The following is a 23,326-nucleotide window of genomic DNA, read 5'->3' as shown; positions in this document are numbered from 1 at the left end:
CTTGCGGTCCAGGCTGTTCAAGGACTCCCTAATACCATTTCCTGAACTTGCTGTTTCATGCTGCTGCTAGCCTTGTCGCGTAAACGAGTCTCGCGTTCAGCGTGGCGTGCACTATAATATATCAGAAATGCCATTTTTTGAAAGAGGTGTGTTTCAAAATATTGTAACGACTTGACGTTTGGATGATATCAACACACCCTCTCCTTTTCTTCAACGATGCTGATGCTCGGCAGAAAAGAAAAGGGGATGTTTTGCTCGCACAAGGCACCATAAGGTCCAGCCTACGATTTTCACATGAGAGACTCCCAGCACTCCGTCTCCCAAGTAGACATCGATTCTCACGCAATTATCGGTTGCCGATCCTCCAAGCCCGCAATGATGGATGTGGACAGCTTAAACTAAACTGCCAAGGGCAGACTATAGAGCAGCATGGCTGTTTTCAGCATAGTATGCGCGTCATCCTAGAACTACTATTATCGATACAGGCTGCTTCTTCAGGTTGATAGTGCTGTTGGGTTTGCTCATTTTCTCATCCACCTCCCTTAGCAGTAGCGACACAAAACCAATCAGACGTGGTGCTTACTTCCTCGGCGTGTGTACGGGTGATGTATGATACATGTGAAAAAAAAACAAAACAAAACAAAAAACAGGTTTCGGGCTGGTACCCTCCGAATAATTTTTTTCCTTTCGATTATTTTTGCGAACGAACTACGCGAAGATAGAAACAAAAAAAAATAGGTGAGAAACGCGTACCAAAGTGTGGTAAAGCGCGTTGTAATAGTGTTACATACTGTCGCTACGATACAGAAGATCTGTCATTGTTCCCCGCGTTGTTAGCACGGACCTGTGGGTGCGGAGTGGGGTATTTTTTTTTTTTCAAAAGAAGCGGGGTCTTGAACGTGTGCATGAATAGGCACCCATTTTCCGCAGCGTGTTGCTTCCTCGCTTTTTCTCGATCACATGTGGTAAGTCCCTTCCTTTTTTTTTCAGTGTGTGTGAGTGTGAGTGAGGGTAGGTAAGCGCAAGGGTGGGTGCTGATGCTTGTTTTGTAGGCACGGGGCGACTTCTAAGTAGGTAAGTGGATTGGTGAGACCGCTGGCATCTCAATACCGATCGGACCCTCCGAGATCCATAAAGCGACCAAGACAGAACCCAGCTTTGTGGTAGAGGGTTCGGGAGCAGATGCCGATGCACCTTCCCGGAAAGCTAAGACATCGACACTCTCGTTTTTGGACGAGCCTCTTTAGGAATTTGACCAATTTAAATAAAGGCCTTGTTGTTGTTGTCCCCCGTCTATCAAACATGTGCTGTTTGTTATTGTATTAGCAATACTTATCAAGTAAAAGGAAAAACACAAGGACGAAGCTGATCTTTAAAGCAAACTTCCTTGTAAACGGATTTTCTATACTGTCCCTCGTCTTTAAAAGTATCAATAACCGAAAACCAGCTAGCATTGACAAAAAAAAACCTTGCTGGCATAGCAAGCATGAGTTTGTGGGATCGAATGACAGCCCAGCGAGTACTCGTACAACGAGGATCATAAAAACAAGGGAAGTTGTTAGCTGTGCAATGTCAATATAAGTTGTCGACGGAATTATTCATTAGCTTGATACTCCACTCTAGCTTTTCCTAGCGATATTATCCAAAAACGAGCATGAAGATCGTAGTCAAATCCAAGCATAAGTACCGTGATTATTATCCTTGAGTGCATATAGCTGACTTTGCCGGACCAACCGATGGCATAAAGCGTATGTATAGCTCAGGTGGTGCAGGTATCAGCAACATTACTACATCGTGGTATCCTAAATTTACAACACTAACAGAAAACTCCTTCACGCAAAGCGAGCTTGACGAGTGACCGTCTAAACCAACTCTACCTAACGCACGACGCGTGTAATATAATAGTCTCTCTTCTATATCTCCTATAAACTACAAAGGTATTGTTCCCGCAAACGGATAGTACCTCTAACTCAACGTCATTCACGAATCGGATATGCCATAAGGAGAAGAAATCATCAAGATTTCTATCGGAATGATCTATGTGATACATGAATATACTACTACTGCCTGTCATTAGTATAACACGGATTATTCACACGTCGGCCGGGAATGATGCCAGTTGTAAAATATCGCAAATCAACTGACAGAAATCAGTCGCGATTCACGCGAGATAAAAAGTTCATTCGTTGCCACAGAAACCAAATCTCCACTGCAGCCAGCACCACTGCCAAAATCACTGGTGCCAAGTCAAAGAGACAACAAGACCGCTTAGTTCAACAGAACAGATCAGTAACACTTGGATTCTGTTATGTAACAAACGTTTGTCACAATCGATAGAGAAACAACACCCGCAAAAGAAACATAGTACTGTAGCATACATAAAATAAATGTTCATGTCTCCTCAATAACATGCATGTCAGAGAGAGGCAGACACACGATGATTACCGCGTATGTTTGTTGTTGATGATCGATGTTGGTTATCTCTGTGGTTATTTGTATCGTTAGGATATGCTAGAGTATTATCGAAAATGTCCGTCTCCACGATATGTCAGGTACTACCTATTTTCTGCAGAAATCATCTTCCTCTGCCTGTTTCTGTCTCTCTTCACATGCCACATTTTCTATCATTATGCGATCAATGACGATTTCGCAACCTTACCCACAAAGTCCGACTTGCCATAAAGAAAGCAGCCGGTAGCAAAACAGAGATACAGCAGAATCATGTAGAACGAGAAAGAAGAGAAGAAACGGTAACTTCCTTTTGTGGTAGTGCCCTTGATCACCATTGTCGTCATGAGGGCTGAAATATGTGTGTGCCCTGTGCCCCAAATGGGTAGGACAGAAAACCCTGCTGTGTTGCTCGTGTGTGTGTGTGTAGCAATCCACAATATGATATGCGTACTATTAGCAGAGAAGATTATAGTTTGTGAAAAGCTGTCTAATCTTAAAATGCAGGAATCATAGGAGACGCTGAAAAATCCCGTAGACTTCTGTCGGTAAAACATTTATCCGAACGAAAAAAAAACATGATATTTTACTTAGATTTCGAAAAACAGCAATAGAGAGGTATAATGTCAGTTATTTATAAGTAAGAGATGTATAGAATACATGATGAGAATCATTCTATTGCTAAATATCAATCTACATGTGATAAAAATGGGATCCTAGTCTATAATACATTGCTCGGGGAGTTTGAATGCTTATTATTGCTCTTAATAAAAAAGGCTTGTATTTGTTTCTCGTTCCTTCTCTTTCCCTCTCCTTCATTAAAATGAACAACAGTAACTCCACCATCGCTGCTACTCCTAACATTACAGTAGTCAACGATAGTACTCACTCCGACTCGGTTACGACCGTACGCGAGGCTCGTAATGCTGGCAGGTTTAGCGAAATCGGACAGTACAAGTGTACTGATTGCCGCAAGACACGTGAAGGCACGCATTTTCTCGGACGTACCAGGCCTTACTTGACTTGCATTGCGTGTCGTGAAAATGCGACTCCTCGTGAGCGCGTTGCACTCGACCGAATGGTGTTTCTGGACGGTTTGCCGGATCACTATCCGATTTTTTCAGAATACGAGAACGACCATGAAGAAGTTGTATGTTGGAAGTAACCACTTACATAACTGCTTCCGTACATGATTATTTATTTGTTTTATTGTAGGTTTACGAGTTTACCGGCTACATCTGTATCGATCCGGAATTGGAATTGAAGGACGAAGACGGCATCATCGATAGCATCATCGAAAGAATTGAACAGTTGAATGGCTACCACTATATTGGAAAAAATGTTGGTGATCCTTCTCTCTCTCGCGACATCTCGTTCACGGCTTACTGCTCTCGATCCGAGACTTTTTTGAATCCTCTTCCTGCAGCAGAGCGCCAGCGTTTGACCAAGCGAATGCCCACATTTTGTTGTGGTGGCCGTATTAGAGGCACTGTCAAGAAAGCTCTCGGTTATGTGGAGCTGTCAATTACCCACTCAGAACACGAACGTGTCGGTACTGATCCGTCACCACGTAACCTTGTGGCTGCCAACGTCCGAAGCCATATTCAAAGCAGAGCGCTTCTTACGAATTCCTCTGATCTGTACCAAGAAGTTGTTGTCCTTTTTCCTGGTTCGGATGTTACGCCAATGCAAGTCTACTATTGGTGGCATGAGACTTTTAAGAGCGAGTACCACCTCAACGACGATCAAATGATATCCTCAAGGCTCGTCGTCGAAAAATACCGCAATCAAGGATTTCGCGAGGTACGTATTATATTAGAATGCTAACATATGAACCTAGCCTTTGCTTTGTGAGCTGTTCTGCTCTATGAGCGACAAAAAAAGGTAATATTAGGTAGCATGTAGTATCTAGTATCTTATACAACGATAATAAATCCTAGGTGTTTTGGAAGAATACTTTTGAAGTCTGTGCATTTGGTTTCGTAACTCCGTTTTTCTCTTTGTTGGTTGGGTGCGAGTATGTGGAGAGTACTGCATCGATACGACTTACAAAACAAATCGTGCTGGCTCCGAGCTGTTTGGGATAATCGCCAATGTGAATGGTGTTGAGTATCCCATCGCGTACTTGGTCTACCATGGCTTCCGTGAGGCTGGACCTTTGACCAAGACCGAAACTCTTACAGAGTTTTTCGGTCAACTAAAGGAAGACGGATTTGATCCTTCGTTCATGTTCTCGGATAAAGATGCGGCACAGATGAATGCTATCGAGGGCGTATGGGGACAATCACGACTGCGCCTTTGCCTCTGGCATATGCAACGGTCAGTGGATAAAAAACTGGCCGAGGACAAAAGCAGAACCCTACCTGCATACAATGTCCATCAGGCACGAGAAGATTTTCCCTTCGTCGATATGCATTTTACACCATCTATCGGCGGTCGTACTGGGATCATTTGTCGAAAAGAGGATCGTCAGCATATTGTTTCGCTCATGACAAAACATTATCACCAACATCCTTTGATCCCAGATGGTAACGTCTTCGCGTTTGTCTCACATCTTTGACCGAGTTACTCTATATATAATATGACTTCATAAATCATGTGTAAGTTAATCGTAGCGATTTTTCTGTATAGGTACTGTACAACGCACAGCCGAACAAATCCATCAGCTTGCTACCTTAGAAGTCTACATGTTTTGCGTCACAAAGAATTACATAGATGCCTGGATATATCTATACCGCAATTGGTATCAGCCGTCTACTTGGAGAAAATGGGCGCGCAGCAGTATTCCAGACCGTATCCCAGCAGGAAAAACAACAATGCTGATTGAAGCGCATTGGAAGGTTTTGAAACGTAATCATTTGCACCAATTCAACCGAGCACGACTAGACTTGCTCGTATACGTGATTGTTGCGCGACATTTCCCTAATCTTCGTCACAAGTTCAACCGTGATACTGTTCGTTCTCGCTCTGCGACCCGTTGGCATCAGATGTTTACCCGTGCATGGAAAAAGCTGTATGGCCGAACAGAAAATTTAGCAACCGAGACTATCTACCAGCCATCGGTCAATAATTGGATCTGTGGCTGCAGCAGTTATCTATCAAGTCGGTACATGATTTGCAAGCATCTTGTCTTCCGTTCTGGTTTTGGGCAGATTGCCCCCAACACATTCTTTATTCAACGGCAAAGCACAATCCCCTTTGTTCGCATACGACCGGTAGGCTAACAATAAATTATCTCTATTCTGCCTATCAATTACAGCACCGATATTATTAACATCTTTTATTAATATGCATCTACTACTATCCTTTCAATACTATTTTGCTAATACCGCATACCGGCTCCATGAAAATGTTTTCAAAGATATGGCGCTGGACGAGCATCTTGCCGGTCATCATCGTTCACGAGGTGCTGCCGCCATTGCTACTACTACAACACCGACTATTACACGTACTACCACTACCAACGCTACTACTACTGCTAATGCTACTACAGCTACTGTTACCACTACCGCTCCGCCGCAAACGGGCAGTGAAGAAGAAGACGAACCACTTATTTTGAATCGTCGATCTCGCGTACAAACACAACAACAATCAAATATCATTGATTTGACCGAGACAATCATCGATGATCAAGAGCATCAGCGCCTGCGTTGGGAGCGCCAAATGCAGCGTCTCCGCGCCCGTCAACGAGAGTTGATAGCGCAATTACAAGAACGTCCCCACAAGAATAATTAGGAACGGGCACAACACATCATATTGCTATATATGAGACGGGTCAATGACCGGTCACGCCAAAAGAGACCAAAGCAGGATGTAAGTATTCGATGCTCCCGAAGAACTAATAGAGCCATATACCGCTAGAACCAACCGGCTAAAGGACTGGAAACTTTGTGGACGTTATAAGAAGAAGGCTCGCCAGCAATATCGATGCAACGCAAACCTGCACCTCCAAAGCCGGTGAAGGCAGCCTTGCAAGCATAAGTACGAGGAGGCACGAGCACTTCAAATCATAGCACCAAGCGGCAGCAACTCTTCCACCTGCCGACCGCAGCACGCAGCAAAAATGGCGGCAACAAGATGGGTGAAAAAGGTTTGTCAAGGGCGAAATTACGTGTATACTTACTTTGTGAGTGCACTGCGGCAAAGAGAACTTTACGGCTTGTATGATAGTGCGCTCACGGATAGGGCTCGCTGCAATAGCGATTCGTGCACTGCGTCACAAAGATCCTAATGAAAGTCGCAAATGTACGCCGAAAACAATAACGAATACTGATTTTGCACGTACACACACTCGGACCCAAGTAGCAGAAGACAACCCTCGTATCGTTCAGTAAAGTGGAAAAGGTGGAAAAGATCTTTCGACAGTGAGGAAGAAGTCCTGTTCTTTTGTAGGCGTCACAGTTTGACCTGTTTGACCATCTGATGTTCCACAAAGATCGCGAACAATGGAGGGCAATCTCTCAAGGGCCATGCTTCACACTGATAACACCTGCACCTTGTAGACGCTTCAGGCTCCATGCACATACTCGTCCCATCTCGCTACTTGGCGAGCACGATGAGTTTCGTTCTTTTCTGCTCACCTAAGCTTGCCTCTTATCGGTGTACCATATGCATAAGGGGCAAGAGTCGAGTGGGAACATTTCCAAAAGTGTGTGTAACGCTAACGATTTCTGATGTTTTCATGCATGAACGGTGCTTCGGAAAGTTTTTCCAGGGTACCAATTCAGATACCATGGAAATCGCTACCAAGTAAGTCAAAATATGCCACAACGGCCTATTCAAATAAGTGGCAGTGACGGCCGAGGGGCACAATCGCAACAATCAGGATGTTGATGAGCAGAAGAAGTAGAAAGGAGAGCAGCAGCACCGCCAGGAGCGACAACCTGTCGATGTCACGTTAACAACACTCGGCAAGGATTTTTGGTATCCTAATACCACCCTATGATATGCATCCCGCTTCCCTTTATTTCTCAACTAAATAGGTAAAAATACCTCCACCGCGCATCTACAGGTCCGTGCTAACAATGCGGGGAACAATGACAGATCTTCTGGTGTATCGTAGCCGACAGTAACACGATCACAACGCACTTTCTTAGTTTCTGTGTTCGCGCAGTTCTGTTCGCGAAAATAATAGAAAGGAAAAAATTGTTGGGAAGGTATGCACACCAGCAACAACGGCGCTTAAGGCAAGTTGTTCTAAGCTGAGAGAACCGGTTTAATGGTATGTTTCGCTTGCCACGCCCCTTTCAACCACTTTATTAACCGAAAACATCGTTGGCACAACTTTCACTGAATAATAAACCCACATAGAAACATAAGAGAAAAGAACGAGTCCACGTAAGACGAACTCATGTGCTCAGAAGCAAGGCTAAGATTATGCATGCTTGACTCTCGTACGAGCCGACCATCCTGCTTTTTTTTTTGTATCACCCACACATACGCCGATTAAGCTACACCACGTCTGATTGACTTTGTATCGCTACTGCTGAGGGAGGTGGCTGGTAAAACGAGCAAACCAAACAACAGTATCAACCTGAAGAAGCGGCCTGTATGGATAATAGTAGCTCTAGGATGACGCGCATACTATGCTGAAATCAGCCATGCTCTCTATAATCTGCATTTGACAATTTATTTTAAGCTGCCCACATCCATCATTGCGGGCTTGGAGGATCGGCAATCGCTGATTGTCGTGGGCATATACTCGTATTAGAGAGCGTTTTTTATTTTCGCTACGCACGCCACCACAGTTGATACAACAATAATGTTTCACTGGATCCCATGAAGACGCTGGCTGCGGCGTTCAGCACATATTTACTCCAGCCCAATCCAATACACGCTCAGTCACCCTGGTGATAAGATATTAAACAACTTGCATAACACTATCTGCTATCATGCCCCAGATACCTTTCCTTTTTTTGGATTTGAATACGCCAATATAACTTGTGGTGACAAGACAACCATTCTGGGTGCATCATCAGCCGCCCTTTTCTTAGTAAATGATCGTATAAGAGATTTAAGAGATCACAAATGACACACGTCTATGCATCATGTCGCGTCAGTCCATATCGGGTCATAGCCTTACATAAGCTGATTCATCCGAGTATAATGTATACGTGCTTTACACAAGTCGGTTGGATTGTCTCTATGCTACTACAGTGCTTAGCTGGTTGTAGTGGTAATTGCTGTGTATGCTTTTGTTTGATATTTAAGCGAAAATCTTATGCTGATGATGTTTCAGGCAGTGTAATAATGCACAGTGTAGTTATATATGTGTTTGTGCGGGCCTCAGTACTTGCTCTTTCAAAACAGTTGCAAGAAGATGGGTGAATATTCGTTGATTAAGTAATCAGAGGAGACAGTGTGATCTTCCAGGCACTCAGCCTGAATGTTCTGAATTAAATGATTTCAGGGATATCGTAGTGCCTCCAATAGTAAATCTGCTAAATGTAAATAGGGCTAACATCGAGCTCTAAGAGATTGTTTGCAAATCAGCCAGCTCTTTACGGTACTATAATGTCTTGTATCGATATCACTCATTTAATTGGCAGCGTTCTAGTGTAGATTTTGACAACAGTATGTCATTAGGTTATCCCAGTGATTAGTAAGCATCGCTACTTTTAGAAAGCTACTCCTCTCATCGTGTTACTAAGTGCTTTATACTAATTTCTTACATGAGCCGCAAAAGCAACACTAAAACAAGGCCATCTATCAGAGCCCATGCTGTCTTGAAGAAGGTGACTGCAGGAGGAGCAAAACTCATTAAAAGTTCGTAAGCATCCAAGTGTTGGATGCACTTTAGGTTTCAAAAGATCGGCAAAAAGAATTTCGAAAGTCTATTCAAACCCACTGGGGCGATCGAGCCAACTTGCAGCTTTAGGCTTTTGACAACTTTCTTCATTTTTCCAAGGATACAAGCAGTTTAAAAATGTCTGCACCTATGGATTTCACAGCACGCCCGGTACATTCATCAACAAATGAAGCAGAAAGACGAAAATGGGATGAACTAGGCGATCTATACAACACTCAAACCTCGAAAGCAAATCGTACGGGATCTCGCTGAACATTCGAGGGCATTCTTTCCATTTAACTAATTTGCCCTTTATCAATTTTTGCCAATAGAAAAAGACGGTTCTGAAGAGAGTGTGACAAACAGCGAAGGTACGCTTTCATTGAAGTTTTAATAGTCAATCTTACTGTTCACTCATTATCTTTTTTCTTATATATAATTCGGCAGAAGATTCGACTATGGGACGATTCCCGCCTGCCGATAAATCCGACGTATTGCAGGTAACACTTCGATACTTGACATCGACTGAAAAAGTGAAAATGACTGAAGAAAGAGTGAAAACATAACAAGATGGTTTGGTGAAGGAAATAAAATTACACATACCCGAGAATGCATAATGTAGTAATACGTCGACGAAATTTTATTAGCGGCAACGACGTAAAGAGCAAAATCGAGCAGCGCAAAGAGCTTTCCGCGAACGCAAGGAACGCTATGTTAAAGAACTCGAGGATAAAATTCAAGGGATGCAGAATTCACACGCTGAGAGCACACAGCGACTTCAAAAAGAAAACGATGAATTGCGCGAAGCACTCAAACGAATGGAATCAGAAATGTACACACTCAAAGGAGCAGCTATGGCGTTTGAAGTTTCGATGAACAAGCTGCGAGAAGCAGGTATCGAAGTGCCACCCTTAGGCGAGCTCTCACCACCCGCATCGGATCGATACTCCTCAACATCATCAACATGCGATATGCTATCGCCAGCAGCTTCGCATGACCAGCAATCATGCTCTCAACAACAACAACAACAGCAACAACAACAACAACAGCAGCAGCAGCAGCAGCAGCATAGGAGTCGCGATGAAGAAATGCGAGAACACGAGGAATTTGCAGAGTCTGCGAACGAACGGTTCGAGCATATTCCGGATCCTATAACTCTGACGGACGCAAAAGTGATCCCTACAGCAGAAGTCTGGGATCGCTTAAGCATGCATCCACGATTTGAGGAACTGAATATGGCGATGATGTGTGCTGCTATTAAGAAGAGGTCCATATGTTCTGGAGCTGGACCAGTCATCGAAGAAAAGGAACTCCATGAACTTGTGCGCGAGCAGCTGGGAGAAGGAGTATAGTACCTCTATCTCTTTCCTCGCGCTTTTTCTCGCTCTTGTTCTCATACGTGCTCTCTGTCCTTGTTTGCCGCACCTCCTTTTCTTTTTTCCGTCATAAGCTTCTCCTAAAAACCTGTCATCGAAGGATAACTTTCTCCATCATCAACTCACACTTGTTTTTTCCTCTATTCGTCAAGTCTAACTCATCTAGTATCAATTACCTCATGCTTCTATCTGTTCGACTCTTTGTACCTCTTCAATCCATCATTTATTGATTAAAATCAGGCATCTGCTAAACTGGATAGAATGAAATGATGTCGGGCTGGGCGGTAGTCATTTCATTTCACAAAGCAGTGTCCCGCTTACATTAAAGGCAGTTAGATAAAAAAAAAACTCTGGTAGTAATCAGAAAGGGAGTATAGCAGCATGTGCAGACTTAGGGCTAATTGTAATATAATCCCTTGCCACCCAATATGCAGTTCGCTGTATATATTTCGGGCGAATACAGTTTCATCAAGTATTTCTTTGGAAGCATGCTTTTTTATGTATTTCCAGACAGCAGCGGCGCTTCATGAATTCTGAGGAAAATATAAAAAAAGTTAGATGTATGTACATACATGCTTAGACGTACTAGGAGCCTGCATATCTGCAAAAGCAATGTATACACTGTAGTCCTACATTAGTTGCATAGTGACACAACTGGATTTTTCTTTTGTTTGTGTTTCGCTTAATGTTTTTTTTAAAAAGTGATACCATCGCGAAGCATTGTAGAAACATTCGCTTCACAGAATTAGAACGGAAAAATTGGGGCATCCGCATCTATCCAGCAGCGATCAAACGCAGTATAGCCTCCTTCTAAACCTTTTTTTGATGCACAATATCTCTCCTCCAACATTTTCCCCTACTTTAAGCCCACCGTGTATACATCATTACTGTATTCTTGAAATTCGCAACTTTGTTGTAGGTGATATCAGTAAGAAACCAGCCCCCTTTAAATTACTAGCAGATAGCTTCGTTTAAATACCAAAAGAAGCACCCTTGCTCTTCATCTCTTAGCTTTTTTTGTCTTCTTTCTTGTAAAATAATGAGCTACCAACAGCAACCATATTGGGTAGTCCATAATCAATCCATTTACTCTCGTAGAGTCCCTATGGGACATGCTCATGTCATTCCTCACTCACCTCCACCTATACCACGACAACAACCTACTTATCGAAAAAAGCAACAGCAACAACAACAAAGACCGGTGTCAATGGGATCAGTGGTGATCCCGCAGCAAAACTACTGCCATGGTAACAGCGTTGCTGTCCAACAACAAACACCGATGATTCCACAACAACACTATCAGCAACAACCGGTATACCAATACTACTATCAGATCCCCTTAGTTTCACAACCCCAGCCATCATCACCTCATCATCATCGTAATGTTCCGCCGTCACCACTTAAACCAACTAGCAACTTGGATCACTTTCGACGGCGATCTATGAACGAAGTGCCAAGAAAAACTGCTTCTTTGGATATACTACCGTCGCAGCATCGAATGCCCTCTGCCGAGTACGTTTCACCTGGTTTGCACCATCGATCTTCAGCGGACAATTTACCAAGAACTACATCATCCATATCACATTGTCGCTTGTCTCCATCTTCTAGGATCGCATCACAGCAGCAGCACCCTGGCTCTTATTACAACAAGCATCGCTACCACTGTCAGCCCAATATTACCGCTTTGACACGGAGCGCATCCACAATGACGGGTAAATCCATTTCTTCCTCCTTTAATTGCGACCGGCCTATATCTGCCAACCCACGGCGACGTTCAGAAGAGCCGCCGGCGCGTGTTAGCGCAGGCCCTGCACGGAGGGTTACACCCTTCAAAATGGAATCTATTGCTGAAGAGCGAAGGGACATCAGTAGTCCATCGTTGGAAGATGAAGAGGAAATACCTCTCGCCATGCTCCACAACAAGCAAGAGCGTGCTAATATCGGCGAATTTGTAGCCCCAAGATCAGCAGCAGCAGCAACAACAACTATGAAGCGACCAGATATTCAATACACAAGTATCGAAATGACCAGTCGATGCAACAGCTCCAGTACTGCAAGTAGTAGCCGGCCTTCTTTCATCAGCAATCACAGCAGCAGTGGCGAAAGTGCAGTTACTTCGAACTGCAGCAGCGTCCATCAAACCAAAAAACGCACATCTCCGCTCCTATCGCCACCATCATCTCCATTTTCGGATACCACCACTGTTGCTGCTCATGATGACATAAATGATACCGCACCATCATCATCTTTAAAGCCGCAGCAACAACAAGGACGTAAACCCTCTATGACTAAGCGCCTGTTTTCTTCTATGCACCGATTGTCCCGAGCAGTCTTGATCTCCCCTGCATCGTCCAGTAATGTGAAGTCGGTTGATAAGAAGCAATAATAGGGTATTTCAAATACTCCTCCTTCACTCTCCTCCCTCCCCCTTTTAATATCTTTTCAATAGTATGTAGCCACTATCTAAGCTGGTTTTTTCTTTTTTCAGAGCGTAACGCAACATCATTTACTTGATATCAACAAGTAAAATGTTTGCCTCCACAGCGCCATGTAATAACACTACTTCATATCTAAATGATTGATAATGTTTCATAACTTTATTGGTGATGATTGATAACTTTATACAGTAATAAGTAGGGATGAATTGTTGTAAAAAATGATATTTTGCAAGGGATAAGATAACAGATTAAGCAGCAGCAGCAGGAGCAGTGTTATGTAATGAGCAAGTTACATGCAAGTGTGCTTTATATATCCTTAATGTCCTCCAGATCTTGTACTTCGTGCTGCATTTCGATTTGCTCTCGTTGCCGTGACTTTGGCAACAAGTAGAATTCTTCGCACTTTTCAAATACTCGACCGTTGCCCTAATATAGACAGATATGGAAGGAATCAAAGGTGCAAGTTTAGTAGTGTATGATACAATTTTAGATCTTTTCACATTGTTGATAAACCTACTCTTGGCGGAATGGGTATCGGGTACAGAATGGTGTACCAAGGGCTAAACGGATGTACATACAAACAGTTAGTTATCCAAGGTTTGTAAAGAAGTTATGCGTCGAATGATTAGATGCACAATGGGGGTGTTTGTATTTTCTCTTTAAGGCATCTCCTAAAACCCAAATGCTTACAATTGCTCGCACACGTTGAAAAATCGGCGAGCGTTCTCTTTGAACCCAAAATCGTACATATTGATAAAAACCTGAGCACAGCCGAAAAAACCCGTTTAGCCATCCATCCGATCTCCATCAAACCTCCGTTAATGTTACAGGCCGTTCTAGAGTTACCTCTCCTTGCCGTTTGCACTGTTTCTTATCGTAATAGTTGTTATAAAATTCGACTGTTGTTTGGGCTGTGAAAATCTAGGAGCATCCAAAACAAGCGGTTGCCATGGTAAATATCGGCATGATGATCTTCAGGGTTGATAAGAGGGATCATTGTAAGCATAAAGTTTCAAAAGGTACACTTACCAGATAATAGTGCCACACACAAAGCGCGCCTTTTCCCCCGTAATTGTATGTCGATCAGTATTAGAATGTCCCGTAATATAGTCCATATAGAGTTGTAATTTAATATCACTTTACCTATTGCAATGCCCATGCATATCGCCAGAATCATCGAGAATGCCATCAAAGGTCGTGGAAAGTAATATGGCCACTAAAGAACGTAGACACATAAAAGGTTATGATGAAAAATTTAAGCTGTCGTATCAATCTGACAGATTTCTCGGTGTATTTCTTTTCCTGAGCTTACATCGCTGGTGATCAGATCTAAAGACACAACAAAAGGACGCCAGCCAAACGCAACAAAATATGCTGCCGAAACCACCAAATAGGTCATGAACAACACAAAATACCGATGATTATAGTGTCCTACGCAATTATGGATCCAAGGGCCTACGAAAAGTTTCCCTGTTAAGTCCCAACCCAATGCACATCTCCTTTCCATGCCTCCTCCTTCCATCTTTCTATAGAGGCTTACAGTGATGGTCGAAACGCATAATGCATTGGTTGCATACACTACAATGATGTGCTCGCTCAGGTTTCGGTAAATGGCCTAGGCTAATTATGTCAGCTAGCTATCCAAAATGCGGATCTGTAACAAAATTATATAAACGAATTTTGCAAAACACGAACATTTTTTGCAGGTTTTTGGACAGTCAGAATATTCTTCCATATCAAGAAGAACTTCGTGTACTTGGACCTCGTTCTATATAGTTAATATATGTATGCCTTCCATTTAAGCCGAAAGTAGAACAACAAGAATGGCTGGGTCCTTATAGTGCGTCGTTTTACCTCTGGCATCGTGGATCCTGACGGCCGGTCTAAATCTTTTGAGCATATTTCGGCCATTGTACCCGGGTGTGTTTTGATCGCCATATAGTAGTGGAAATGAATGCAGTAGACCATGTAGACAGTGAAGACGAAAATTAGGATAATGCATAGCTTGCCAAAAAATGATGCTTCGGACCATTGGTGTGAGTACGGAAAAACCACGAAATAATATGCTAAAGCGCACATGTCAATAAGGAGCACGGCAACCGCTATAAATACTGGGCCGGCCTTGTCAATGGCCTGATCGACCAATTGTGCCATGTGTGATTGGAGGAAAATGTGATGTGTTGACGGAAGAAGACAAAAGTTTAAGTGTCCGGCCTCTGTCACAGAGCGAAAAATCATGCGCCATGTCTTGGCTTCTCTCGCCGGCGATACACAAAGAATCAATTTCCCTTTAGATGTCTCGCAAGAAGTACTGGTTGCGTAATATATTTATAAGACACGGACTAACGTTTTCATTGTATCTGTCGATGCGGGTTATGTAACATGTGAGACTATAATCAGTTTTGCACGTACAGCGAGCACACCAGTAACAAGCTGCTAAAGCCTTAGCACAATTTGAACGGGAAAGGATTATTTTTAGCAAAAACCCCCTGCCAAGTCCGACGAGTTAGACTTAATAGAATTATATTTTAAAAGATCGCCCTAGCAGACCTGGTAGGCAACCGTCAACCTCTTCTTTTCTACGTTCTCCACTTTTCTCTCCTCTCCTTTTCCCACAAAGTTTAATACAACTATCATTAGCACGGCTCTACGATGAAACTTCCGTTCCTTGCACTTGGTTTTGTCGCCGGAAATGCTATTCTCTCGACGGCTTTACCGCTACTATCAACCCGCGACGTTCAAAACTCGACCAGCACAACAACATCCAATAAAGAAGTCGTAATCCACAGCGGCGATGATTTCTGCCTCTTTTTGCCTCCCCAACCAGGACTTGAAGTGGCGTCTCATGAGAATGATGGTGCTCCCTTCTGTTCCATTTCGAATGATGTACCTGGCGCAAGTCAATTTCCCCAAGGTAGTAGAGTAAACAATCAAACATTTACTATATGTGACAACAAAAAGGTGGTCGTGCCTTTGAAGCTCATTATCTATTTCATACAGACTTCATTACCACCGCACATTACGAACGATCTGAAGCTTATGAGCAAGTCACGGGCTTCTTCGACCGAACAAAGTATAACCTTCAAGAAAGCGATGGTGGAGGTAAGGCTGAACCGCCTATAATATTGTAACAATGTTTACCAACCTAATCCAACATCTTCATTTAAAGGTCAATACGATAGTCATGCCAGTCATAAACCGACCGGAGCCACTTGTGCAGGCTATCCGTATTTCGTGAGCATGATTGAGCCTTCCGAGAATCGTTTTTGTATCCGTTGCTGTCAGAACACCGTAAGCGCTCAAAAGAAAATATACCTAATTAGGAAAAATGATACTAAAAGATTTTTTATTAATTTATAGGAGGATTGTCCCACCGGCCGATCAGAATACGGTTGTCTCAGGATCATTCCTGGTGATTACTCTCAGGGCAGCAACACCGACACTACACAGCAGCAGCCAACACCGGAGCAATCTCAAATGCTCCAACAGAGCGGCTCTTCTGCCGCTCCAGCAGCATCAGCAACAACCCCACAACCCCCTAATAGCGACAACACAACGTCCCAACAGAACGATGGCTCATATATTTTGCCACATGAAGATGTTGCTCCACAAAGTCTAGAACAGCAACCCTTGAGCGGATGGGAGGTTCCAAATGTAGAACGCGCATTCGACGCTTTTCCCTCGGTGGTCAAAACATTGCAAACAGAGCTGGATAACGGCACCCCAATAGACCAGATTCAAAACCATTGGACCAATTTCCTCAACAAACTGGCTGTCAAGTTCCCTGATTCGGAAGAATACATCACAAAGATGCAAGACATCACTGCCGACTTCGACAAAAAGGAAGACTGGGAAGAGCTTACTAGAATTCTCGGTAACGACACTTCATCTCTTGACCAACAAGGGCAACAACAACAGTCAGAGTCATCATCAGCGCCAGCATTGCCAACAGCACATCAAGATCAGGCTTCTTGGTAGACACAAAAAGAAGGTCACACTACCTTGGATATGGTTTTATTTAATTGTGTAGCGTAGATAGCAGTAGTATTAGTTGTATTAGTAGTAGTGTCAATGCTATTGCTAGTTGGAAGTTATGTACATTTGAAGAAAAAAAAATATTTTAACTATTTGCACATTTGTGTGTTTTGTTGTTGACATCTTGCGGAGCCCAACCCTTCTCCCATCCAAGTAAATAGTCCCAGTGAGGATTGGTGTGATTTTCGGTCTTGTATGTCCAGAAGAACCAGCCCACACTGCTTGTTTCGAAGGAATCCATCTGATATTCCATGAAGGAGTTGAGGAACGTTCGGTAGCCTTGGTCCCAGTTTTTCCAGTCCTCGACTTTCTCGCATGTACACGTTGGACATGATAACTGTTTCATCTCGCTTTCGCCAGGAAACGTATTTTCATACCGCGTGCCAAGACCGATACCATTAAGATATTTTCCGCAATCGTTGGTAGCGACCGAGAATTCGCCTACCATGGTCGGTGCAGCGTTGCGCGTTGAGTTCTTTAATATTTTACGCCAATTGTGACACGGGAATAAAGCCTTTTTTTCACGAGGCATCGAAACCAACTTTTCGTCAAACATGATGTACATGTGCGTTTCTGTAATAATGTTTATCACGTTGATCAATTAGTTTGCGTAAACACTACGACAATTGGCGGGAAAAAAATCATACCGAGGAAAACACGCTTGTAGTGTTTCTGGTCAAAGAATCCGTTCCATGAGTCGAGACCAAGAAATCCGTCATGATACGTCAAGTAGGGACCTCCATCTTCGCCAGTAATGTTCCTAATCGCATCATGACTATTTCGATACCAGTCCTTGGCTCGGTTTGTTTCAATATGGTAGATTGCTGGCTCGTTGAGAACGCCAAAAATAGGTGCTACATCGTGCCATTCCGGCTTGCTGAAAAATTCAACCATTTTCTCGACAACCTTGAGTGTTCGGATAGCATTGGCTTCACCTTGCGTCCCATTTAGCCAACCTATTTGACCGTATCTGCCCGAATGATTCCATCCATTTTGCGATCCCGGTGCCGTGTGCAGCTCGACCATTACTCGTAAGCCGTATTTACGTGCCCACTGAACGGCTCGCAAGAGATATTGCCAAGAAAGGTGTGATACATAGGGCTCACCTTCGATGGCCTCAATAGACCAGTGACCCATTGGAATACGTACATGGTTGAAACCCATCCGAGCAATTTTTTCAAAATCTTCTTCGGTGATAAATGTTTCGTAGTGATTTTGAATCTGCCGTCGTGCTTCCTTGGGTCCAAGTTTCTGACACAGCGTGTATTCATCGACCACATTCGCAGATGGTGGGAATTGATCAAAGAGGCTTGGGGTAATAAATGGTTCGATCACCAGCCAGCCTCCTAGGTTGATGCCTCGAATTGGCGTTGTTCCGTATGGAAACGGTTGTGATAATGGCGGTGTATACGGGTTTGCTTGCACCGAGTTATTGAACTTGTTATCTAGCGTAGGCGGAAATCCTGGGTGGTGTTCTTCTTGATGTTTGGTTGTGGGAGGAGGTGGAGGTGGCGATCGAAAGGCAACCAATAGCAAAGTGGGTATCAATACTGCAGCTGTGACAATGGCCAGAGCGAGGATGATACATATCTTGTTCCGTTCTATCCATCGAATAGAGCGTCCACTAGAGGCTACCTCACCGTGATTTTCAAAATCTTTTCTTGTAGCAGCTTTTTTCTCTTCGTAACCTATGCTGCTGGCGGTTGACTCTGCTACTACTGCTTCGTCATTATTTTCTACTAAAAATGATTGTCTGCTTTAGTGATCTACAGGAGCACTACAAATAAGCATTCAGAAAATTTGTCACCATACCATACATAGTGCGGAAGTTTGTTTGATGTACAAGAGAAAAAAGATCGAGAATATACAGAAATATTCAAATGTTTCTAACGCTGAAACTTACACAGGCATATTTTTTCCGTTAGACATACAACACGGAAGTTTGTTTTTTGATACGCACACACTAAACTTAATGATGAGAAACTCACCGGGTTTTTTTAATGTAATATGTCCTCGCATGGTAGATCCGACCTCGGTTATGATCGCTGTCTCCGTCATGCGATAATTTTTTTTAGGGAAGTTCCTGGTCGGAATTCATTTTTATTAAAGTGTACAAATATATATAACTGCCAATAACGTTACAAATATCATAATGTAGTGAAAACAAGGGATTATGGCACACCGATGATATAACTATGGATACCCTGTCACTAGGGAGAAAGAACTATGCAGAACTTGTCATAGGGATAACCGCGAGTAATAGAGCTTTCATCAAATCCATAGAGATGGGAAACCAAGCAGCCGGATTCGAACCAACAACCTCCGCGATGGAGGTCACCCGCCTTGACCGACGTCTTCAGGGCCTAGCGCCCCGTCATGCGATAATGTATGTATTGCCTGTAAATTTCAAATATACATATAATATTAATATTGCTATTATCGCCATTAGCCATGTTAGATTATGCGAGGTGTGCGTGTAGTACCTGCGGTGCAAGAGCAAGTGCTCTACCATATGCTAGAACTCGTGGAATGGGGTTTCAGCGTAAGGCTTTCGATGAGATCATTTAAATCTTATAAGACGCGCAGGTCCTTGAATGAACAAGTGAATCATTTGACAGGCGAATATCTTAATCTCTGAAGGAATAGATACTGTAGACACCGAAACTCTTGAGTCTGCTTTCAAGAGATCTCTACAGTAATACATGTGCATAAAATAGTGATGCTGAATATTACAAGCGTTTTTCTTTCTGCACGCTAATATAATGTATGTAGAAATACACTGATTGCCAACGAAGTACTCCTGCAACAATAAAGGATAATACTGTAAAAACTTGCGTTTATGCATGGATCCTATCATTAAGCGCCAACGAGTATTTGTCGACTGTTATCATACTATATGTACACCACCCAAATGCAAGTCTAAAAACGAGCCGCTCAAACACAAGTACTGAGCTATGCAATAACTCTTATCCATTCATCAGAAACACCAAACAAGTATATTTAGTATTGCACCAAAAACTTTATATTAGAAAAATTTGTGAATACCGTATGCATAATAGACTATATAGACCAGCTATATGTTCATAAAAGAGATATCAAATACAGTGATTAAGTATTTTATGGGCAGAAGGTAACAGTATATTTGTTGGCTTTGCATCCAAAAGTGCTCTTGGCATCATCATAGGCGTAGCTGTAGGCATCAGGGCAGCCAGACTTGAACCCATCGGCGTATTCACTGGCCTTGCACTTGTCGGGAGAGTTGTAATCGCCTGTGCAGCAATATTCGTCGGTGCCAAAGGCAGCGCAGGCACTCTTGCAGGCACCATTGTCGCCCTTCAATTCGTCAGGACACGATGGGAGGCTTGAACAAGTAGGCGCGCCACAGTCGTAACCATCGCCGGACTTGCCTTCGGGCTCGATGCTCATTGGGAGGTTGAAACCATCAACAAAGGAAATGTCATAAAAATCGCTGCCTTCGTAACCCTTGAACAAAAACTCGGCAAGCGAGACAGCAGAGCCATAGGAGCTGCAATCACCGCCTTCACAGCCCCAGAAACGACCAGCCCAGTTGGAATCGACTTGGAATTTATGGGATGAACCAGCAGAGACATCCTGGGATTCTTGAGCACCGCCACCGTTGGTAAGCTTGTAAACCTTGAGATTGTTGCTGCAACTGTTCTTGACAGTAACAGTAACATCGCCATCTGATGAGGTAGAGTTACCACTGCTGCTGCTCGAAGCAGAGGCACCAGAGGAAGAGGAGGTAGCAGAACCGCTAGACGATGCGGCTGAAGGAGATGAAGAAGCAGATGCGGTAGGACTTGAAGAAGCAGCGGCAGAGGATGTGGAGTTGGTGGGAGCAGCCAAGCTAACGCCAGCGATAGCGAGGATGGAGGCAATCTTGATAATGTTCAACATTATTGTCCTTTTTGGTATAGAGAGAACTGAATGTGTGATGATGAAGAAGTGAAGTCCCTGATTGATCGACGCCTATTTATATGCTGATCCGTCGCTGGTCCCTGACTTTTTGAACTAGCCAAGACCTTCAAAGACAGTGAAACCAGTGTCGATCTTTTTTTTTCTTAGGTCAGAAAGCCAGCCTTCAGTTTCATGACGTTGGATGGAGCCGAAACAGATTATGTAAATCAAAGATTAACGAATAGATTCCGGTAAAGCATGTATGATAGCATTGAATTCCGCTGCAGCATGAGTTATTATTGTTACAGCTGTTGAGTGGATTTGTAAACTGAGTGGGTCTCCTGTAATTACTTAACTTGGGCCTCGCCTATTTTGCGTCATCTAGCTACCACTTCGACGATGTATAGCGCAGTGAGCACACACGCCCATCGTCAAACTTAGTGTCTTTTACTATAAGCTACGATGCTGTCTGACGACCTCAATTAACTTCCCAACGACTGCCAAAACTAGTGACAAGAAGCTCAAATCTATTAAGCGGCATATATTGGTAGTAGATCTATTGTTTAACTACAAACTTTTTTGGACGAATGATATTGAATACTGAGTATTTAAAGACAGTCGATACCAAATCTTTTCCTCACCTTGCTGCTGGTTTAGGTCTTCTGCGCTTAGTGTCAAATTTCGTTTCCAAATGATGTAAGGAAACGTTCGTTTAAGTCAAATTCAGTTTTACCAAGTATAAGCACCAATTAGTGCTAAGACAATACGTGCTTCCAATCGAATTCGTGAGACAAAGCCGCTGTTTGTCGTTCCTGATGTCTAATAACCCAGCGACGTAAAACCCTGGCGATAGACTGATCGTTCCAGACCGCCTGTCGCACCATTGATCAGGGCAACGGTGCAACAATTCGGACCGCCCAAATTTAATGACTTCTGTTGGCTAAAATCCAGCTGCACACCAGCAGCGGTGTTTATTCTACCGCTCACGGTAGCAATGTGCTTGTAATGCATAAAAGTTTGTACCTTTCTTGGTGAGATTGTAGGATAGTCAGCAAAAAAATTGAGTTACTTTTTATTTCCATCAAATAGGACAACCATAAGTAAAATGCATCACATTTTAGATGTATCAGTATCGAGTATTAGTTTCTTAAGCAGTCCTGGGACGCAACTGCTATTGGATGCTCTTTGTTTATCCGCTATTTTTCTCTATGGAGTATCATTTTGCTACAGGACAAACTGGATCCTATGTTTCACTGTCTTTAAACCGCTTGGCTGAGAAAAGTAATCATAGGCACGGAGAAGAAGATAAAAAGGTATAAAAGGGAGAGAGGCGATAGCAATCGAATCCTCACATCACATAATCTCTATACCAAAAAGGACAATAATGTTGAACATTATCAAGATTGCCTCCATCCTCGCTATCGCTGGCGTTAGCTTGGCTGCTCCCACCAACTCCACATCCTCTGCCGCTGCTTCTTCAAGTCCTACCGCAACTGCTTCTTCATCTCCTTCAGCCGCATCGTCTAGCGGTTCTGCTACCTCCTCTTCCTCTGGTGCCTCTGCTTCGAGCAGCAGCAGTGGTAACTCTACCTCATCAGATGGCGATGTTACTGTTACTGTCAAGAACAGTTGCAGCAACAATCTCAAGGTTTACAAGCTTACCAACGGTGGCGGTGCTCAAGAATCCCAGGATGTCTCTGCTGGTTCATCCCATGAATTCCAAGTCGATTCCAACTGGGCTGGTCGTTTCTGGGGCTGTGAAGGCGGTGATTGCAGCTCCTATGGCTCTGCTGTCTCGCTTGCCGAGTTTTTGTTCAAGGGTTACGAAGGCAGCGATTTTTATGACATTTCCTTTGTTGATGGTTTCAACCTCCCAATGAGCATCGAGCCCGAAGGCAAGTCCGGCGATGGTTACGACTGTGGCGCGCCTACTTGTTCAAGCCTCCCATCGTGTCCTGACAAATTGAAGGGCGACAATGGTGCCTGCAAGAGTGCCTGCGCTGCCTTTGGCACCGACGAATATTGCTGCACAGGCGATTACAACTCTCCCGACAAGTGCAAGGCCAGTGAATACGCCGATGGGTTCAAGTCTGGCTGCCCTGATGCCTACAGCTATGCCTATGATGATGCCAAGAGCACTTTTGGATGCAAAGCCAACAAATATACTGTTACCTTCTGCCCATAAAATACTTAATCACTGTATCTGATATCTCTTTTATGAACATATAGCTGGTCTATATAGTCTATTATGCATACGGTATTCACAAATTTTTCTAATATAAAAGTTTTTGATGCTACTACATATACTTGTATGGTGTTTCTGA

At 43.4% G+C, this 23,326-nt stretch overlaps 7 protein-coding genes across 7 annotated transcripts; 4 read left to right on the top strand and 3 right to left on the bottom strand.

The window, feature by feature from the left end:
* Positions 1-9,300: 9,300 nt before the first annotated feature.
* Positions 9,301-11,030, top strand: BDB00DRAFT_821289 (uncharacterized protein). The gene is made up of 3 exons (XM_053123380.1): positions 9,301-9,606; positions 9,683-9,735; positions 9,883-11,030. The coding sequence occupies exons 2-3, from the start codon at positions 9,694-9,696 to the stop codon at positions 10,585-10,587; spliced, it is 747 nt and encodes a 248-aa protein (XP_052980201.1). The 5' UTR covers positions 9,301-9,606; positions 9,683-9,693; the 3' UTR covers positions 10,588-11,030.
* A 411-nt stretch (positions 11,031-11,441) lies between these two features.
* BDB00DRAFT_928652 (uncharacterized protein) lies at positions 11,442-13,167 on the top strand. Its single transcript, XM_053128932.1, has 2 exons — positions 11,442-11,526; positions 11,710-13,167. Exon 2 carries the CDS (start codon positions 11,717-11,719, stop codon positions 12,995-12,997), a length of 1,281 nt encoding a protein of 426 aa, XP_052980200.1. The 5' UTR covers positions 11,442-11,526; positions 11,710-11,716; the 3' UTR covers positions 12,998-13,167.
* Positions 13,168-15,712, bottom strand: BDB00DRAFT_821278 (DHHC palmitoyltransferase-domain-containing protein). The gene is made up of 11 exons (XM_053123379.1): positions 15,690-15,712; positions 14,904-15,602; positions 14,745-14,817; positions 14,590-14,664; positions 14,362-14,504; positions 14,193-14,265; positions 14,079-14,107; positions 13,896-13,970; positions 13,740-13,810; positions 13,567-13,609; positions 13,168-13,475 (listed from the first exon to the last, which is right to left on the bottom strand). Exons 2-11 carry the CDS (start codon positions 15,285-15,287, stop codon positions 13,356-13,358), a joined length of 1,086 nt encoding a protein of 361 aa, XP_052980199.1. The 5' UTR covers positions 15,288-15,602; positions 15,690-15,712; the 3' UTR covers positions 13,168-13,355.
* Positions 15,702-17,354, top strand: BDB00DRAFT_905710 (uncharacterized protein; the record flags this gene model as incomplete). The annotated part of the gene is made up of 4 exons (XM_053128589.1): positions 15,702-15,963; positions 16,011-16,151; positions 16,219-16,340; positions 16,410-17,354. The coding sequence occupies 4 exons, from the start codon at positions 15,702-15,704 to the stop codon at positions 17,025-17,027; spliced, it is 1,143 nt and encodes a 380-aa protein (XP_052980198.1). The 3' UTR covers positions 17,028-17,354.
* On the bottom strand, positions 17,170-18,903 carry BDB00DRAFT_787599 (glycoside hydrolase superfamily; the record flags this gene model as incomplete). Its single annotated transcript, XM_053120717.1, has 3 exons — positions 17,170-17,657; positions 17,732-18,820; positions 18,897-18,903. 3 exons carry the CDS (start codon positions 18,901-18,903, stop codon positions 17,170-17,172), a joined length of 1,584 nt encoding a protein of 527 aa, XP_052980197.1.
* Positions 18,904-20,207: 1,304 nt separating this feature from the next.
* BDB00DRAFT_736396 (thaumatin) lies at positions 20,208-20,777 on the bottom strand (the record flags this gene model as incomplete). The annotated part of the gene is made up of 1 exon (XM_053118393.1): positions 20,208-20,777. A coding segment is annotated over one exon (570 nt), but the record flags the coding sequence as incomplete, so codon positions are not given.
* A 1,834-nt stretch (positions 20,778-22,611) lies between these two features.
* Positions 22,612-23,181, top strand: BDB00DRAFT_732962 (thaumatin; the record flags this gene model as incomplete). Its single annotated transcript, XM_053118346.1, has 1 exon — positions 22,612-23,181. A coding segment is annotated over one exon (570 nt), but the record flags the coding sequence as incomplete, so codon positions are not given.
* Positions 23,182-23,326: the final 145 nt, after the last annotated feature.

This window comes from Zychaea mexicana, assembly GCF_025766255.1.
Source record: "Zychaea mexicana strain RSA 1403 chromosome Unknown BDB00scaffold_32, whole genome shotgun sequence".
Classification (NCBI taxonomy): domain Eukaryota; kingdom Fungi; phylum Mucoromycota; class Mucoromycetes; order Mucorales; family Lichtheimiaceae; genus Zychaea; species Zychaea mexicana.
Note: the sequence above shows the minus strand (reverse complement) of the source record. Positions and strands in the feature narration are given on the sequence as shown.

Bases quoted from the DNA above. Each gene is read 5' to 3' on its own strand.
- BDB00DRAFT_928652 (XM_053128932.1), top strand. From the start codon at position 11,717: ATGGGACATGCTCATGTCATTCCTCACTCACCTCCACCTATACCACGA.
- BDB00DRAFT_821278 (XM_053123379.1), bottom strand. From the start codon at position 15,287: ATGATTTTTCGCTCTGTGACAGAGGCCGGACACTTAAACTTTTGTCTT. The intron at 14,818-14,903 runs GTAAAACGACGC...TTAACTATATAG, and splicing joins CAGGATCCACGATGCCAGAG to AACGAGGTCCAAGTACACGA. The intron at 14,266-14,361 runs GTAAGCTCAGGA...TACGTTCTTTAG, and splicing joins TAGATCTGATCACCAGCGAT to TGGCCATATTACTTTCCACG.
- BDB00DRAFT_821289 (XM_053123380.1), top strand. From the start codon at position 9,694: ATGGGACGATTCCCGCCTGCCGATAAATCCGACGTATTGCAG. The intron at 9,736-9,882 runs GTAACACTTCGA...AAATTTTATTAG, and splicing joins ATAAATCCGACGTATTGCAG to CGGCAACGACGTAAAGAGCA.